The 18,303-nt window shown below is 36.7% G+C and overlaps 1 protein-coding gene across 2 annotated transcripts; it reads left to right on the forward strand.

Annotated features, from left to right (window-relative positions):
• The first annotated feature begins 202 nt into the window (after positions 1-202).
• On the forward strand, positions 203-15,852 carry lin28ab (lin-28 homolog Ab). 2 transcript variants are annotated; one of them, XM_079591367.1, is made up of 4 exons: positions 203-705; positions 3,136-3,311; positions 10,131-10,309; positions 12,844-15,852. In XM_079591367.1, the coding sequence occupies exons 1-4, from the start codon at positions 672-674 to the stop codon at positions 13,061-13,063; spliced, it is 609 nt and encodes a 202-aa protein (XP_079447493.1). In that variant the 5' UTR covers positions 203-671; the 3' UTR covers positions 13,064-15,852. The 2 variants fall into 2 exon arrangements, with proteins under 2 accessions (XP_079447493.1, XP_079447494.1); XM_079591368.1 differs by lacking the exon at positions 203-705 and adding an exon at positions 1,890-1,957 and having other exon boundaries at positions 12,844-13,166.
• The last annotated feature ends 2,451 nt before the right edge of the window (positions 15,853-18,303 follow it).

The following is an 18,303-nucleotide window of genomic DNA, read 5'->3' on the forward strand; positions in this document are numbered from 1 at the left end:
CCGTGGGAAATGTGACTTTAAAAAGGTCATGTGACTGTTTTATATGATTACAATCTGCATTATTATTTTTTTTCATCCATATTTCGATGCTTTTATAATGCGGAGTAAGTAGTTCGCTTGAAGGCCATTAGCAATCCGTGCAGAGCCAGATATCCAGCTGCACGTTTGATTGACATTTAATGAGTGCGTCATGTGATCCACCGAGTCATATGCCAGTTATGAAGAGAGTTCTAGTACTGGTTCTGTTCGGAATGTATCATTGTGTAAAGCATCGTGACTAACGCATCTAACAGGTGCTGCACTGTTTCCTTCGACGTGAGTCAGCAACCTGTGCTCTTTTTGAGAGTGCGTCTGGGAAGCAGATGAACGCCATCCAAGAATCTTGCATGAATATTTAATTGGAAAGTGGATGCGGCTTTAATTGTGTTTGTGGGTGACGGGACGCATGACAATCCAAATACAGTCATCAGAGCAGAGCCACAGCAGGAGCCCTGACTGACTCACTGCTCCTCATTCATTCACACACGCTCGGCCTATAGCCTATAAAATGCCTTCGAGGAGGAGGAGGGGGACAGTTGGAAGGCTTTTAGGTTTTCGCAAGGCTGGAGTCCAATCCACATTAGTAGATTAAACAGAGAGAAACTTAAAGATTTTTTTTTATCTCTATCAAGATGCCCCCGGCGAATCCGCATCTGAATCACACAGGTGAGGAATTTATGATAGTCATAGAGCATTCTAAAATAGCTGAGAAATAAACGAAAATACTGTTGAAACAGACTTAATGTGTAGCCTATATAATAATATGCAATGCGCATAAAATGGATATCCAGTATGAAAATATATGGAGCATACATTTGTAATTTAGGCATTTTCTCATGCTGTGATGATAAAAAAATAAAGCTTTTACTGATATTAAATTTCCCTCCACGCTTGAAGGAATTATGCAGATGCGTGTCATTGTAAATTGCTGTGTGTGTGTGTGTGTGTGTGTGTGTGTGTGTGTGTGTGTGTGTGTGTGTGTGTGTGTGTGTGTGTGTGTGTGTGTGTGTGTGAATGCTGTGTGAAACACTTGACGCAATTCACATTCATTACGCGCTGGCGTCAGTGATCAATTAAATAGCATTTACACGGCTCAGGGTCTCATTGTTCTCTTTTGTGATCTCTGCTTGAGGTGTGAGGACAATAAGACACTGCGAACATGTGCGCTTCATGAAGCTCAAACCAGAACTTCTGTCATCTTTCAACTTAGTCTGTCAACATAATTAGCTACAGAGACATTCATTGATGAGTTTATTTAATATTTTCTGCCATTTGAATACAAAACAGTGACAAGTTGCACAGACAGAACCCTGCAAGTAGGCCTATGCATTTTGTGTGCATTTTTTAAAAATGAAATACACTTTATTAAGTGTATTTGTACACTTTTAAGTAACATATTGGTCTGTTATATATTAATATAGGCTAACACAATATAAAAAATATGTTTTCGAAGAACACATAGGCCTACTTTTTTAAGATGGATGTGAGAGATTAACAAATGCCTTACTTTATCAACAAATCAATACTTTATTGTGGTGTACTATAAAGTGGTCAGGCTTTTATTGCTGTCCCAATGTCTATCCACTATGTTGTGTGTGTCAGCATGCTGAGGGTCATTTCATAGGTTTAAGAGGGGAGGCCACTTCCTATTCCCCAAGCTTACTTGTTCTCAATCTGTGATTGGCTCATTGGCGAATTTGGACCCTACCGCTGCAGAAATGTGCAATTCATCAGCTCAAGTTGAGCATCACGTAGACTTGACCTAAAACTGAGGGAGGCTAGCCTAATAGAGGAGATGCTACAGTGACCCGTGTCCTATATGATTCACTCAGGAATTAACACTGACCACTGTTTTATGATCTTTTTTCCTGGTGTGAACCAAGAAGAGGTTGAAGACATCCTGGAGACATGGCTGAAGGTGAGGTCGTGGGTGATCTTCCAGTGGGGGGTCAGTGAAGAGAGAGTGGAATAAAGAAGAGGGGGTGGGACGGATCTTCTGCATTGTCTTTCAGATTTGGGGATCTTTACAAAGGGCTCTTCCCAGAAGCCCTGGAATTTTCGCGTCGTTACCGCTAAAATGTATACCCCAAATCTTTTGTTTGTTCGTTTCTTCTGGCATCGGTAAAGTAGTAGCATATTTTGTTTGGGTTTGTTTTAGCTGGAGTTTTAAAATGTGGACGAAAGTCTGAAGCTTTTTCAGTATTGCTACACCGGATTTATTTGGAGATTGATGGGCGAAATGGGTGAAATGGGCTCGGTTTATGAGCAATATTATACAGGTGAGCGGGTACATATTTCTGCTTATGATTGATTACTGAGAGTGCACGAGAACGCGCATTGATGAGTCAACTTTCAGCTATTTTAGTCTTGTGTAGCCTATAATTTAATGATTAAAAAAAGTACTTTAAGGGAGCTTGATTAAATCTATTTTAGTCGTTATAATAGTCGTTTGGTAATCTTTTACAATAGGTCTATGTGACGAGTTAATAGCCTACGGCTAAATCACTGGTGACTCATATGAAAAAAATATATACCTATAGGCCTATTCAGGTTTCTCATGGCCTGACTACAATATTCCCTATTTTGCAATTTGCATTTCCCAGATTTAGTGATGATTGCGATTTAAAACATGCATGTATATATTTCTTGAGGGAAATTGAATGAATTATTCTGTTTTTACTTTCAATGCTATAATTTACAAAATATGTAAAGCAATAGCTAATCTAAGAAAATTGTTGAAGTTACCTGTTGAATAGGCTATTGATAGCCTACTATTTATTCTAGATAATCTAGACATATTTATTTGCGTTACTAACGTTGTTTTGGTTTATATAGTGTAAAACAAGTACTGAACAAAGATAAAGTAAACGTATTCGCAAGGAGAAATCCATTTCGAGACGCATTTCATTCACTCGTGTTTCGCACGCATCCTATAGGCATTTTCACTCCAAGCGTCATGAATTCACTATGTCGAAACAGCAAAGTTAGAGCTAGCTTATTGATTTATTTTATTGATTTATTTTTGTCCACTTTCGATATCGAGATATTTGTGTTTGCAAAGTTAGTTGAAATTCTTGTTTTTGTGCTTCTATGAAGGGGGCTGTGCAAAGACAGAGGAGGAGGAAGCCGCGAGCTCCGAGGAAGACTCGAGCTCGTTCCGTGGCGCTGGGGTCTGCAAATGGTTTAACGTGCGGATGGGCTTCGGCTTCCTGTCCATGACCCATCGTGAGGACATCTGTCTGGACCCACCCGTGGATGTGTTCGTCCATCAGGTGAGAGCAAATAAATCCTGCCGTTTTTTATGGACCGGACCTGATATCCTAAGGCCTTCCTCTGTCCCTTATCATCTCATAGCTTTATTTTCGCATGGTTTAAACGACAAAAACTCTGGTTACTGTTATAGCCTAAACTAAATATGTTGAGCATATTTATAAGTAGCCTATCTTGTACCATTTATAAAGCTTTAATTTAGTGTTTGGTGTTGATGCACGAGCATTAACGCCTAAATATTCGATAGGCTATCAAAACATGCATTCTTAAAAATAAAGGTTCTTCGGTCGTTCAGCAAAGAAACCTCTTTTTTTTATCAGCAAACCTTTTTCGCTTTATAGGGTTCTTCAGTTAGCTGTGTGGTGATGATTTGTTAAGTCGTGCATTGTCTCTGCTGGATGTTTGTAGTGGACAATTCTTAGTTTAAAGGGCATCTTTATTTGACATAGGACTTTTAAAGCTCTTGTTTTGGCTCTAATTGGGACCTTTATTTTTCAACAAAAATATGTTGTAGTTTTTATTTTAAGTAATTTAATTTATTTGGATATTTGGGAATTTTTCACATTTCTAGTGGCGTTTGGAGGTTTAGACTGTGATGTTGTTAATTGCTTTTTATGAGGATTGTAAGGGTCCGAAAGCACTATCTGATTGCATTGTTTTTTATTGCGTTTTAAAATATGCCAAATTGTTAAGCCATTGAAACTAATCAATGCTATATTTAAAAATGCAATTTAATATAAAATATATGCAGACTTTACCAGCGACACTAATCTCTCTATTTACAATGTTAAGATATATCCTTTGACTCAAAAAAAAAAAAAAAAAGAGATTTAGTTCTGGTAGAGTTGGGTGAATTCCTGCAGCTCAAACTGTCCCAAAAAGATGCTATTTCTTGTCACTCGTTTCTGAGCTTTTTCACAGGGACACAGGTTCAAGTCCGGTCTGCAGCGTGTTCTTGTTCCATGATACTCATCAATCTAACTTTCCTTCATAACATCTTTTAAATAAAGACAAACAGCCCAAAAATGAAACCACAGTGAATGTCTTAAATCTAAAATCACTCATATAGGCTACAGTGATTCACAAAAAGTGCTATAAAATCCTGTTGAGTTTACTGTCTCCAGTCCTGAACACTTACCTTCTCACTCAGCAATAATTTAACAAGCTATTGCCACAGAACAACCAGCAAGTCGGCAAACAGTGGATCACCTATCGCCCTGAGCCAAATGAGCTGCTGCCTCATGACTTGAGGTCATTGTGTAAAATTACCCAGAGATTAGAGCATCTTACGGGCAAGCAGCCCTACACATAGTGTCAAGTGATCTCTCTGTCTCTCTAAGTAAGAGGTCTTCGGTTACCTCTAGACTGGCTGTCTGGGAGGCTAAACAGAGGGTGTTAGGGCTTATAGCACATCACCTGTAAGTTGATTGACTGCACATTATGGCGTAAAACTGAGATGGCGACAACCAAAACTTCAAACAAAAACTGATACTTGTCATTATTTACTCACCCTCACGTCATTCCAAACTTGTATGACTTTTTTGGTTACCAACTTCCATTTTGTGGGGACATTTATAAAATGATCAAAGCAAATCATACAGATTTTGAACAAAATTAGTGTGAATAAATACATTTTTGGTGAATGATGCCTTTTAAAATATGTCCTATAAGTATAAATACATTAAGTTATGTTGATTTAATTAAGTGATTTGAATGCAGGGAACATTCAAGACTGTTTTTCGCATCATATAATGAAAAAAACGTGTGTTGGATTTACATGTTTCTATCATGTACATCGGTTCTACATGAATCAATTAACACACACATATTTTGTACATGTAAAACATGCTACAGTTTCAATTGTCAACATCAAAAAAATATTTGAGTACTTGATTGGTTCACATTCGACTTATAGCTAATTTAATCTAGCAAACTGCACATTTTAGATAATTACATCAATTGGAAGCAAATCAATATTTTAAATCATAAATAATTATTAAATCAGACAATCTGTTTTCCCTTTGTTTGTGTTTATGTAAACCTCACATCAAGGTTTTGTATAAGTCTTCATAAACCAGCCAAATGGGCATAGTTGTCGCTTGTTGCTTATTAAAAAAAAAGGCCAGATAGCCACCAACGAACCGGCTGATAAATCAATGATAAATTAATAGCACAACTCCAATATTTCTCCCAAAATAAAAATTCTGTCATAATTATCCTCATGTCATTCAGTACATGTAAAACTTCCTTTCTTCTTCAGAACACAGAAAACAATTATACTTTTAACAATCTTTTAAATGTTTTTGTTTATACAATTAAAGTCATGTGGATCCATATCGGCTTTCTGTTTTCTATGGAAGAAAGAAGTCATATATGGTTGGAACAACATGAGGATGAGTAAAATGATAGAATTTTCATTTTGTGGTCAACTGTCCCTTTAAGACCTATTCAATATTGAAGTGTAGGTTAACTGCGGCCAACACTTCAGAACAAATGGAGTGTGAATTTGACCTTGTTTGCTTGGAGAAAGATTTCCGGACATTTTTGGGTGGTTTGGTTTTAATAATCTGGATACAAGCAGCTCTCAAACCTACCTGAAGTCTCTTTCTGTGGATGTATTGATAATGCTCAGAGTAGAGTGACTGCCATGGGACCTACCAGGTTAAAAAAAAGACAATGGCTGTCATTGTCAAACCTTCAGAAGGAAATCCTGCCTTCCTTAAATCTTTGAATCACTGAATGAATGGTGTTTGTGTGCGAGGATAACCAAAAAGAGGGGTCAGTAGAGAGAGATTTCATTATTAATGGTAAAAAATAGTTGCTGAAAGAGAATGTTGGGAATGGAGACCAAGAGATTGGAAAAAGGGGGGCAGGGAGAGAGTATTTTGGGGGAGGGGGTTGTTAGCTAAATTCATTGATAAAAAAAACCCCTCAGTAGTAAAAGAGGAGGGTGAGTGGTATAGAGAAGGTCAAAGGATAGAGCCGCGGATGGTTTCAGGAAGCTTTGGCGGGGGTTGGGCCTGATTCTTTCTTCAGCGACCCCCTCCTGTGTGAGATGGGTGTCAGATAAAGACTGACATCATGTGAGAGCCAAAGTGTGGACCACTGTAGACGTCTCACCTGGTGTAGCAAATGGTCAACCTTTTAACAAACTACAGTTTAAAGAAGTTAAACAGCCCAGCTTTTTTTCCCCCAAGAAGCTCATTGGAAAAATGTGCCTCGACCTCTTAATTTCCTGCAAAACTCCAAAAACACACATCTACAAACAATTTATTGCAGTTTCCAGCTAGTCGCTGTATAAAAAACCCAACAATTTGTATTCCTTTTCACACAAATTATGATTAGGGGGAGATTATCAATTAATAAAGACTTATTTTCACTTGGTTCCTTGCACAGTATATGCTGTGATCTCAAAATGCTTTTAGTGTATGATTTGTATAGACTAATCGCATAACAGGCTCCAATGTATGGCTTTTCTTACATTGGTAAACTTGCTCAGAATTGAGACACAAGTCATGATAAAACTTGATAAAAGAGCTCAAAGACTTGTAGAATCATGCTAAAACGGCATGGTTACATTAGCAAATGTGTTTTTTTCTCTCTTTTGTTAACACTATTGGTTAGGTTTTGGTTGCGTTATTTACAAATGCGATTGAACAACTGACCTTTTTGCGCCACTCACCGCACATTTAATTTCCGAACTGCCCCCAACTACTAATGTAATAAAATGTTGCCAAACTAAACGAGCGGCCTGGTGTTTTGCTCTTAGAGAGAATGTGTGGAATTTATTACAGACCATTAAGAGTTTAGTGGGTAAAACACTAAAAACATTCTTTTAAAGCATGTCCTCGCGAGAAGATAAGCAATTTTAATACAAGGACAGATTTTAAGGTACAGAACCAACACTACCAACTTAGGTAAATACTTCAGTCCCACTTTATATTAGGTAGGCCTATATTTAACTACTATGTACTAACATTTTAATTCATTATTTGATACAATGCACGTAGTGTGTACTTTTACATTGTACTTTTATTTATTACATTTATTTATTTACATATGTATTTACATCTATAATTACACCGTTGACCCTTTCCCCTACCTCTTAACCCACCCTTAACACCAAACATGTACCTAAAATTACCCATGTCCCACCTCAATAGCAGCAAGTGTTTTGCAATACAACATGAACACAATACATTGTACTTATTTTTTGATGTGCGTACACCGTAGTTAAAGACACCTAATATAAAGTGTGACCAATTATTCTCTAAACCCCATGGCTAGTCAACTTGATACTATGATCTCACACATACAACAACTTGTCCGATATTTGGTCTCCAAGTTGTTGTTTGTTAAGAGCACAAGCAAAAAGGTTGTTGTTAAAGGTAGATCCTTTCTCAAGCCCCATTTCCATGCATCTGTAGAGCAAGTATCTCAGGAATGTGAGCTTCCCCCACCTTTTCCCATTGCAAACCCAGAGCTTGATGGCCAGGGTGAGATTTAACCAGATGGCTTTATTTTTTGGAAAGCTCATCTGCCCATCCCAGTCGTTTCAATAGCCGCACGTTCATTGCTTTTTCTAGAGAAACAATAAAGGTGCAAATGTGATGGTTGAGTAACATCCAATCTTCTAAGATGCTATTGTCTGGTTGGATTTTGAAAGCAGAGATGTATATTTCGCTAGCTATCTTACAATATTCTGCATGTAGGCTGCTGGTTTGAGTATTCAGTTTCGGAGCCATTGATGGACACAGATCTTCAAAGTTAATTGGTGGTGAGACCAGATGAAGAAGCCGTTTTGAACTGAGTGTTATATGAAGAGGTTGTTGTGTTGGTGCCAGAGTGAAAGGGGATGTAGCAACATTGTTGGGGGCAGGGAAGGTGGTGTTTTTACTGGTTCTTACAGAATTGCACAGCTCTGCGAGAAAGGTTAATGCTGAAGTGAATTGACCATTCAATGTGGCTTAGTTAAACTTATTTTGTTGAGATGGCATGCTGAAAGTGGGAGTTTTGCTAAAATGTGCAGTATACAACAGAGAAGACTTGATCTTCCACTTACAGTGTGGAAAATCAGAAGTAATTATCGTGTTTAATTTTCAACTTTTTATTTGACTTCCAAAAGTTAAAAAGGCTTTTAACACAAAATTAAAATGATAAATGCAAAAAAAAAAAAAAATCATTGCCCAGAACTGGATGGCACTCAAAAGCAACAACAAAGTATTACATTTAGCAGAATAGAGCTGTGTGATAGTTCACGTTTTTCAAAGATACAAGCAATCAAGCAATTGAGACCTGAGAGTTCATAATAATTTATTACATATAATTTCTTACATAGCATAAAAAATATATATTTTAACAATTGTATATTTACATGAATATTTGTACATATCATTTTATTTTGGGATCAAATTTGTATTCAATTATAATTTGGCAAGAGGAGGGGCTGGTAATCATTCTGGAATCAGATACTTAAGGTCAGAGTCAGATACTGTGTTATAAAATGACAATTTTGACTCCGCTTATCGATTCCTGTTTGCTTTATTTTAATGTGGTTTTAAACCATTCAAGCGCAAGAAGATGCGAAAGAGAACTCAAATCGGCACTCGCACGCTGTTTTCTGTGCTGGGCACATCCAGAGCGCCCACAAAAAGCCACCACTCGTATAGTAATACGTAATAGGTAGGTGTGCGCGCAGAGGCTCCGCCTTCTTTCACGTGGAAATCTTTTCCGGTTCATTTCTCCTGTTCACTCCCTCGATGTCAGACATCCGCGAGCGAAAACATGAACACACTGGAGAGCTGCTTTATTGTAGAAAAAGAAGTTGTACTTCTGATGAAATGAGACACTGACACTGTTTTTCATGTTTAATAGGGTATAGCTGCTAGATTTGAAACAATTGTATAAAGGGCTATATAAATAAATATTACTTTACTACTACTAGAATGCCGAATTGCAGAGCTTGTGCAAATATATCCATGTTGCTATGATCAGATGCTTTTCTGATGTTCGATCATTTTGTTTTCGTAGTATTCAGCTGCAACAGAATGTTTGGCAAAAAGGCAGAATAAATATGTTTTATATCTAAATATTTGTCTTTTTTTTACCATATTGGAACCAAAACTGGGAATCGATAAGAATCTAAATCAATAAGCAGAATTAGAATTGGAATTGAAATTTCGAAAATTTAAATGATACCCAACTCTAATATTCATGTAAATAAATAAATTATATGTATGTTTGTAAATAGACACAAATGATTACCAACCCTTTTGAAATAAAACTATTTAAATGTATAATACATATTAAATATGAATGTATTATTTATTAAGGAGTTGTTTAAAAAAGATAAATCAGCAGTTTCATAATGTACATACATGACCCTGGACCACAAAACCAATTGAGATTTATACATAATCTGAAAGCTGAATAAATAAGCTTTCCATTGATGTATGGTTTGTTAGGACAATATTTGGCCGAGATACAACTATTTGAAAATCGGGAATCTGAGGGTGCAAAAAAATCCCAAAATTGAGAAAATGCCTTAAAAATTGTCCTTTTACGTTCGCGATTGTTCTGCATCCACTCACACAAATACATTTTTGGTATATTTAAGGTAGGACATTTACAAAATATCTTCATGGATCATGATCTTTACTTAATATCCTAATGATTTTTGGCATAAGAGAAAAATTTATAATTTTGACCCATACAGTGTTTTGTTGGGTCAAAATGTTCAACTTCCAGTATGACTGGTTTTGTGATCCAGGGTCACACATGATCCAAGCATCTAAAGCAGTGTTTCTATTATATCTCTGCAGAGCAAGCTTCATATGGAGGGCTTCCGCAGTCTGAAGGAAGGGGAAGCTGTGGAGTTCACCTTCAAAAGATCATCTAAGGGTCTGGAGTCCTTATGGGTGACGGGTCCAGACGGGGCACAATGCGTAGGCAGCGAGAAAAAACCCAAGGGTGCCCAAAAGCGCCGTTCAAAAGGAGATCGGTAAGTGCTGTCTGTTCTGTAATAGAACATTTTCACTTGCACTATGAGTCTTTTCACATTTTCACATTCATGTTTTTACCAGTCATTCTTCTACGATGGGCATGGTCAATGCCAAGGTTAAACTCTCAAATATAGAATATAATATTTCACAAAATAATGGGTTAAATGCGTGTATGTGTATATATATATATATATATATATAATTTTTATTTTTTTATTTTTTTGTACTTATTTCTTGCCATTTTGGGACAACATGCCATGGTCATGTTCTTTCACCTGTTAGGATGTTGGTTCTGCTTTTTCAGATCTTTCTAAATATTGTAAACTCACCTTAATACCTACATACACATATTTTTGATACACACACACACATATATATATATATATGTTCAGGATGTTGCTTTTGAATTGCTGACAGACACAGTATCTCGAAGAGCATTTCCTTCCCACACCCTGTGCATTGGTGACTTGACCTGCTGAATCAATAGGTTGTTTAAAATCTCATAGCTCAGAATTTAGGCACACACAGTCGCCCACCCCCCACAGCACAACCGCAGGTTATTGATAAGCACCTCCCACAATCCTCAGCTGCATCTAATCACAGTGGTGGGTTGAGTGTGGATCTGAACCCATCAAAGCGATTGCAGTTTTGGCAATTGCGCATGAATGACAGTGTCATAATCTCAGTTACGCAGCAGGGCATTGTTGCGGTAGTGACAGTCCCGTCATTTCTACGAGAGCAGCTGCCATGATCCATTCAACATGACAATTTTCCATTTAGTAAAATGTACTTTCTCCTGCTGCTTATCATTGCGGCTCCATCTTTCTCTCTGTCTGTTGCTCCTGATGGAGGATCGGATCCTGCCCTTTTAATTAATAACAGATGTAGGTGCCTGAGAAAGGTCAGAGGTGAATGCTGCCATAGCAACCCTGAGGTGTGATGTATGTGAACCGGGTGGGGGTGGGCAGGAGAGAGCAGGGATCAAAGTGCAAAGGTCATGCTGCATATTGAAACAAAGAGCCAAAGAGATGCCCAACCTCCTCCGAAGCACACCTCCTTCCTCTGGCCGATCAATACCTCCCCCCCTCAGTTCTGCTGCAGGGAGACTGATGGGCTTAAATGCACAGGAAGTTTTCATTTAAATGAATAGCCAACCCCAAAATGGAAATGGTTATATTTTTAGGTGACTGAAGTATTGTGCTAAACTCCACTCTGCTTTATAAGACATGGGATGTAGCACACATCATGTGAACAAATCATTATTTATTCATTATATTTTAAATATAATTTTTTTTAAATTATAAAACGTTATTGTAAACTCCACTAATACAGCTCTTATATCTAGCTTAAGAAGACTTGGAATGTAGCGCCAATGATGTCAACTTTTATTTGATTGTTTATTTGTTCATATTTTAAGTGAATTTAAGTTATCATACTTGACTCAAATACGTTTATTTATTTATTTGAATAGTAAATAAGTTGTGAATAAGTCGTCATACTGAACTCAAATTTATTTACTTTTATATTTTTAGTAAACCATATAATATTGAACTCAAATGTATTCTTTTTTTTAATTAAATAACTCGTAAATAGTTTGTCATCATACTCAACTTTTTATCTATGTATTTATGTGAATTGTATCATACTAAACTCAAATTTATTTGTATTTATTTACTTTTATATTTTAAGTAAACCATATAATACTGAACTCAAATGGATTATTTATTATTTATTAAGTGACTTATAAGTTATCATATTTAACTCATATTTATTTATTTGGTTTGTTTGTTTAAGTGAGTCGTAAATAGGTTGTGAATAAGTTATCATACTAAACTGTATCCTCAAATTTATTCTTCTATTTATTTCTTAAGTGACTTGTAAATAGGTTAACACATTAAACTCATATTTATTTATTTGTTTGTCACTTCATTTCAATTAATTCTTCAATTCATTAAGTCACTTGTAAATAAGATATGAGTAAGCTATCATACAAAACTCAAATGTACTTATTTATTATATTTAAGTAAATCGTGAACAAGTTATACTAAAGTTGTTTATTTTTTCTAAATAATAATAATCATCAATCATAAGAAGAATAATCAAAAGTAGAATAAGAAGATTGTCATAATCCTTTTTTCTTCATCTTTACACTCTGCTCTTTTTTTTGTAATTTCTGCTGAACATCATAAGGGTTAATACATCAGTTTTGGATTCTATGGTGCTGTAAATGTAAACAAAACATTGTCATTCTCCTTTTACATCATTATCTAAATAAGACAGGACAATAATGTCATGTAGTAAAACATCTTGAACTTTAAGAAAGTTGTAGTCATATTGCAGTTCCGTTTAGTTAAGCAACAAGATGTCTCCCTCATAATCATAAACGCTTCACATGCTAAATACTAATTGGCTCTCTCATATTTTTTCCTAACCTGGAATGATATTTCACAGTGGCCCTTGATTTCAAACATTTGACCGCCCTCTAGTGGTCTTTCATGCAAAAAACACCTTTGTTTTCCCGCACCTTTTACAGATGCTTCAACTGTGGAGGGCCAAATCATCATGCCAAAGAATGCCAACTACCACCTCAGCCTAAAAAGTGCCATTTTTGCCAAAGCATCTCCCACATGGTGGCCAACTGTCCAATCAAAGCACAACAGTTGTCACCAGGATCTCAGGGAAAATCAACAACCTCAACAGGAGAAGATGATGACATGAGCCACACCCCCTTACCTCCCGAGAGCTCTGATTAGTTGGGGGAAGGTTGTCATGGAAACCCAAGCACCAATCAAAAAAATGTCAAGCTGCTTTTGGAACTAACTCAGGTTTTTCTTTTTCAAACAGCAGAAATGAATGTCCCCTCTTACTTTTGTACTTTAGTCAGGAAAGTAAAAACCAGATTAAATTAATATAGAAAGTTATACTAAGAAAAATATGATCACTATCCTGTCCATCTTTATATGTCAGCCATCATGTTTGATGATATGCATACTTGATGAGGGCAAATCTCACAAAAACATGTCCAAGTCAGAAACTTATTTGGAATTTTAGGACCAATATCTTTTTTTTAATTCATGTTTCCTTTTCTAAATATTATCCAGAGTTATTCCATTATTCAGAGTTAATCCATATTTATATGCTGCAATTGTTTTTTTTTTCTTCATATTTTAAAGTAACGCAAGTTGGTTGTCACATTGCAAAAAAAACAAATCTTAAATTGTTTGGCTTAAATGATAATCCAATTTTTTTATTATTATAGGGTAAAATTGTGTATATGTAGTACACAACTAATGTACTTGACAGGTTTTGTGAGATCTGCCCTAAAAGTGAGAAAAAAATATTTTCATTTTCTGCCTTAGCTAGCAAAGTGTCTTAGATTTGTACTGAAACAATCAAAACGCATCATGTTGACAAATTGCAATAAGCCTGGATATTATGCATATCTGTCTTTGTGCTCAGGTACAAATGATCACTTGCTTTCTGATGACAAAATTAGCATTCTCCTCCACCACTACATTTGAGAAATCATACTGAATTTCCTTTTTACTTCTCGCTGATGTTGCCTGACACTCTTTGTGATTGTTCTAATCCACAGGCCAAATGAATGTTAAAAGCTTGCGTTTGTGCAGATCATACATCCGTCTCTGTGTTGACTGCACTGTCACTATTAGTTACTATGCGAAAGACACAGTGACTTTCTTAGATTGTTTAATGATGTGTGATTGTAACGTAAGGCTTGCTCTCATTTAAATCTGGGAAATTCTAGAAAATGCTGAAGAAATCGACCATATTCCCAAATGGTACTTGAAGCCAAGACATAGCACATTTTATAAAACGATAATCTTTTTTTCTTTCTAAGCGTTAAGTGATACTCAAATGATGTGCCAGGTTTGTCAAAGCTTATTCCAAGAGGAGATCCTGACTTCCTTGATCTCACTTTATTGTATATAATAAGTGTATTTTTTTTTCTCAAACCATTGTTATTTATAGCAACAAACTGACCTCAAACGATGGGATGTTGTGATGGACTCAGTTTGCGCTCAGTCACAAGAGCTAAATTCTTTGCTAATTATTTCATAGTCGAACAATGTTTTTAACTGTAGTGATGAGTTGATTGACAGCCGTAATTTTGTGATGCACTCATTTTATTTATGGTTTGTTCGCTTTTTGACAGGGAGCAACTGAGTTGTCAAGCTTCACCGTTTGAGGGAAGCATTGTCTTTGCCAAATGAAAGCATAATGAATTGTGTATTCTTTTAGCCTTTTTGTATATTTGACGTAGTCTTCAAACTTTCATAAACTCAACAAAAACATAACTAAACACTTGTAACAATACTACCATTCATTAATAATGCTTGCAGCAAAGCACAACTCAAATAAACTGACTTAGGAAAAATCTTCTATTTTAAACCAGACGTTATGGGAATGGTCATTTAAAATATTCACTGCATGCGTTGAACTCATGGTTTAATGTTACAATGGTTTGTTAGTAACCTCAAAACTAACAGCACATCACTTCTCTTTCGGTTTCTGTATTTTATTGCATGGACGTATAGGTGTTAGAGTAGTTTAATATTGGGTGGACGGGTCTTGCCTAGAACAACCTGTTGAAAACTTTTCGGTTTAAGGGATGTGAAGGTTTCTTTCTGATTGAATCTTAGTTCATGCCATTATTGTATATTACATTATCATTTCAATATTTTTTTATTGTATTGTTTTTTCATCTTTATTTAAAGTGAGAACAAGATACGCAACTTGTTTTGAATCTATACAAATCTACCTCAGGGTGTGTTGAAATGTATTAAATGGACGTTGTTACCGGAACATTGTCCGTTTAAGTGTGCATGTGATGTGTGTGTGTGTGTGTGTGCTCTTTTATTTTTTATTTTTCTAGGTTTAATGTATTTAATTTTGGAGGTGTGAGTTTTGGTTAAAAGTGTTTGAATTTTTGGTTTACATTTAGACCAACTCACAAGAGAATTGCAAGTTGCTCAAGTTGACTTTTAAAAAAAATCTTTTTTTACTGTAATGTACTCTGAGATTGTCAACTCAGGAATATGTGTTAATTATTTCTTGTTTGTTTCTAATGAAGAGGATAATCAATGTTGGTGACCTTGATTTGTTTTGTGTTGTTATTATGATTATAATTATTGCTGATGCTCACTGATGCTCAGGGTTCCAAATGCTGCACAGATACGAAACCCTGCTCATGTCTAGTTAGTATTTCCTTTGGTCTTCTTGCGTTCTCGTTGCAGGTGGTAGACTGTGATTAAGACTGTGTGTTTCATGTGCTTTTGATGAAGACAAATATGTTTTTGTTCCAGTGACCAAAGAATGTAGCCACATTGAATATGGCAAACGAATAGCGTGGAGCTCGGTTTATGGAGTGTCCTCTGCATTGATCCATGTTAATTGGTTTCAGAGAGAACTATTTCATTTTCAGTTTATCGTGACAAAGCATGCAAAGAATGTCGTGCCCGAAAAAAAATGTGTTTTCAGTGTTGACAACTGCTTTCTAGTGAATAAATATCTTTTTATGATTATGCTGGTATTTTGTTACTTTCACAAGCGGTGTGATGGTGTTGGGTGTGTGGTGATTTCTTTTAAATGAGATTTGTTGGCTTATAGCAAGTATCAGAAACTTGCAGCCTCGTTTTTATTTTCTTTATTTTCAATGTCTGTTATATTCCTGTTACAAACTTTATTTTCTTCAGTGAAACTAAAAAAAGGCACAATAAAAATATTGTTCACAAGTGGTGTTATCTTGATTTTTCATTCACACAAAATTTAATCTCAAGCAAATTATATCAGAACTGTGACTTTTTCTTTTAAGCAGGGGGTAGGGGGGATAGAAGAACTGAAATTGGACCAATAAGCCCCCAATTTTGTGGGCTCTGCCTTCTCTCTGGCTCCGCCTTGGTCCTTTTCACTGTGTCTCCGCCACAGTCTCCAGAGCCGTCATTGTTGCGTGGGCTCATCGGCTCTTCAGCTCCACCTCCATCAGCTTCATCTCCGTCAGTCGTTCCCTTGGTGTCGTCAGGCAAGTCAAGTCTCCATCCATGGCTCCTCCCCCCCTCGATTCCACTGTGGGCCATCGTCCTGTCTGTGGTCTGGGTCCCCTAGACTCCTCCTGCTCCTGGCTCTTCCTACCGTGATCAATGCCCTGGTTTCTCCGGCTACCTCTCAATCCTGCCTTTCCTAATCGTAAATACTCTAAGATTATTATTCATGTCGGCACTGATGATGTCCGACTTCGCCAGTCGGAGATCACTAAATATTAACATTAAAGAGGTGTGAAAACTCGCAAGTACAATGTCAGACACTGTAATTTTGCTCTGGCCCACTTCCTGTTCGCCGGAGTTATGAGATACTTAGTAGACTGTCCTCACACAATGGCTGCATGTCAAAGACAATTGGAAAAGTTTTTGGGACAGACCTAACCTGTTGAAAAGAGGTTCACCCCTCCTGGGATGGTGCCGCTCTTCTCTCTATTAATATGGCACACTTAGAGCTCAAACACAAATTGGGGCTCAGGTCAGGAAGCAGACAGACTGGCTAAACCGACCGTCTGCTGGCTGTCTCGCGTCACAGAAGTCAGATAAATCCCAACACAAAGACACTCTTTCACCTCCCAAACCCATTTAAGGGAAATCATTTAATTGATGTTCAACAAATAATAATCAGATGAACAAATGATAAAGCTTGGGTTTCTGAATCAATCCCTTTCTTCAAAAACACTTATTGTAAATTATATAACAGATCATAACCTAGATGAGCTGTGTTTGACAGAAACCTGTTAATACCAGACGATTACATTACTGAGTCCAGCACCCAAGATTACTGTTATTAACACAAGCCTCGTCTGGTTAAATGCTATTTGATAATTTTATCAGTAATTCTCTCTCTTTTTGTTGCAGCATTGTACACAGATGACAACATGACATGGTTCATTTTTGAAGATGTCAGCAAGCTAAAAGCTATGAACTACATTGAGACTCAAATTTAGATTTTTCTTAAAACAACTTAATGGTCAGCATATAACATTTGTCACACGTCGCTGGAAAGATTAAACACATTTGTAGACAAGATCCTGTCAACCAGCGCAGAGGAGCATGAGGTTGATAATTGGACTCTACTGGAGGCTGCACATTGGATAAGAGGCTTTATGCACAGATGCTTTACTTCAACCACTGGTGGCTGAACTGAGCAGGGATGATGATTTACATCTAACGCTAAGCATGTAGCCTATTACAGAAACATTGCTATATTTAATCGAGGTTAGATAATGTATGCACCAGGGTTCTTGATCTAATACATCCTGCTGAAAATCCAGCATAAGTTTTGCATTGCATCGGATGCTGATTGGTTTGCTGGTCACCAGCATTGGAAGCAGGAGTGCTGGTGGACCTACACCATGATCAGAACCCAAACTTGAATTACTTTTGTAATGAAGCCTTTATTTGTCTTTTTTTAATTCAACCAACCAACCAACCGACCACTGCAGAATTTTATTTAAACTGTCCCTTAACTTTTTGAGCTGACAAAAACAAAATTGTCAAAATACAATGGTTACAGAGCGTACACTGGTGTGTCCTGTCCTTGAACTTAAAAGTTTACAATTGTAATTAAACAAAGGCCAGTTCGATTTTTACTCAAATTTATATGGGGTGCCAATATGTGACGTCTTTTGAAGGGGGGGGGGGGGGGGGGGGGATCAGGCCCATCACATTTAATTTTCTGTCTTTAAATGATTTTTGGATAATAATTAGCCTATGGGTGCCAATAGTCAAAAGTGCTGTATGTTTTTAAAAGGTATGTTGTTGTCTGTAAAAGTTGTGTTTCCCCCTTTGTTCTTTATTAGATAGTTTTAGGCCATCGCCGCATCTTAATACTAGCCTATTAGATAGGCCTATTATATGTTATTAGAGAGAGAGGGCGTTGTTTCTCACTTTCGCTACACTGCCCAAATTTATAAGACAGGCAAAGGGTACGC

Source organism: Phoxinus phoxinus, assembly GCF_949152265.1.
Source record: "Phoxinus phoxinus genome assembly, chromosome: 19".
Lineage (NCBI taxonomy): Eukaryota > Metazoa > Chordata > Actinopteri > Cypriniformes > Leuciscidae > Phoxinus > Phoxinus phoxinus.

Bases quoted from the DNA above. Each gene is read 5' to 3' on its own strand.
- lin28ab (XM_079591367.1), top strand. From the start codon at position 672: ATGCCCCCGGCGAATCCGCATCTGAATCACACAG. The intron at 706-3,135 runs GTGAGGAATTTA...GCTTCTATGAAG, and splicing joins TCCGCATCTGAATCACACAG to GGGGCTGTGCAAAGACAGAG. The intron at 3,312-10,130 runs GTGAGAGCAAAT...ATATCTCTGCAG, and splicing joins TGGATGTGTTCGTCCATCAG to AGCAAGCTTCATATGGAGGG.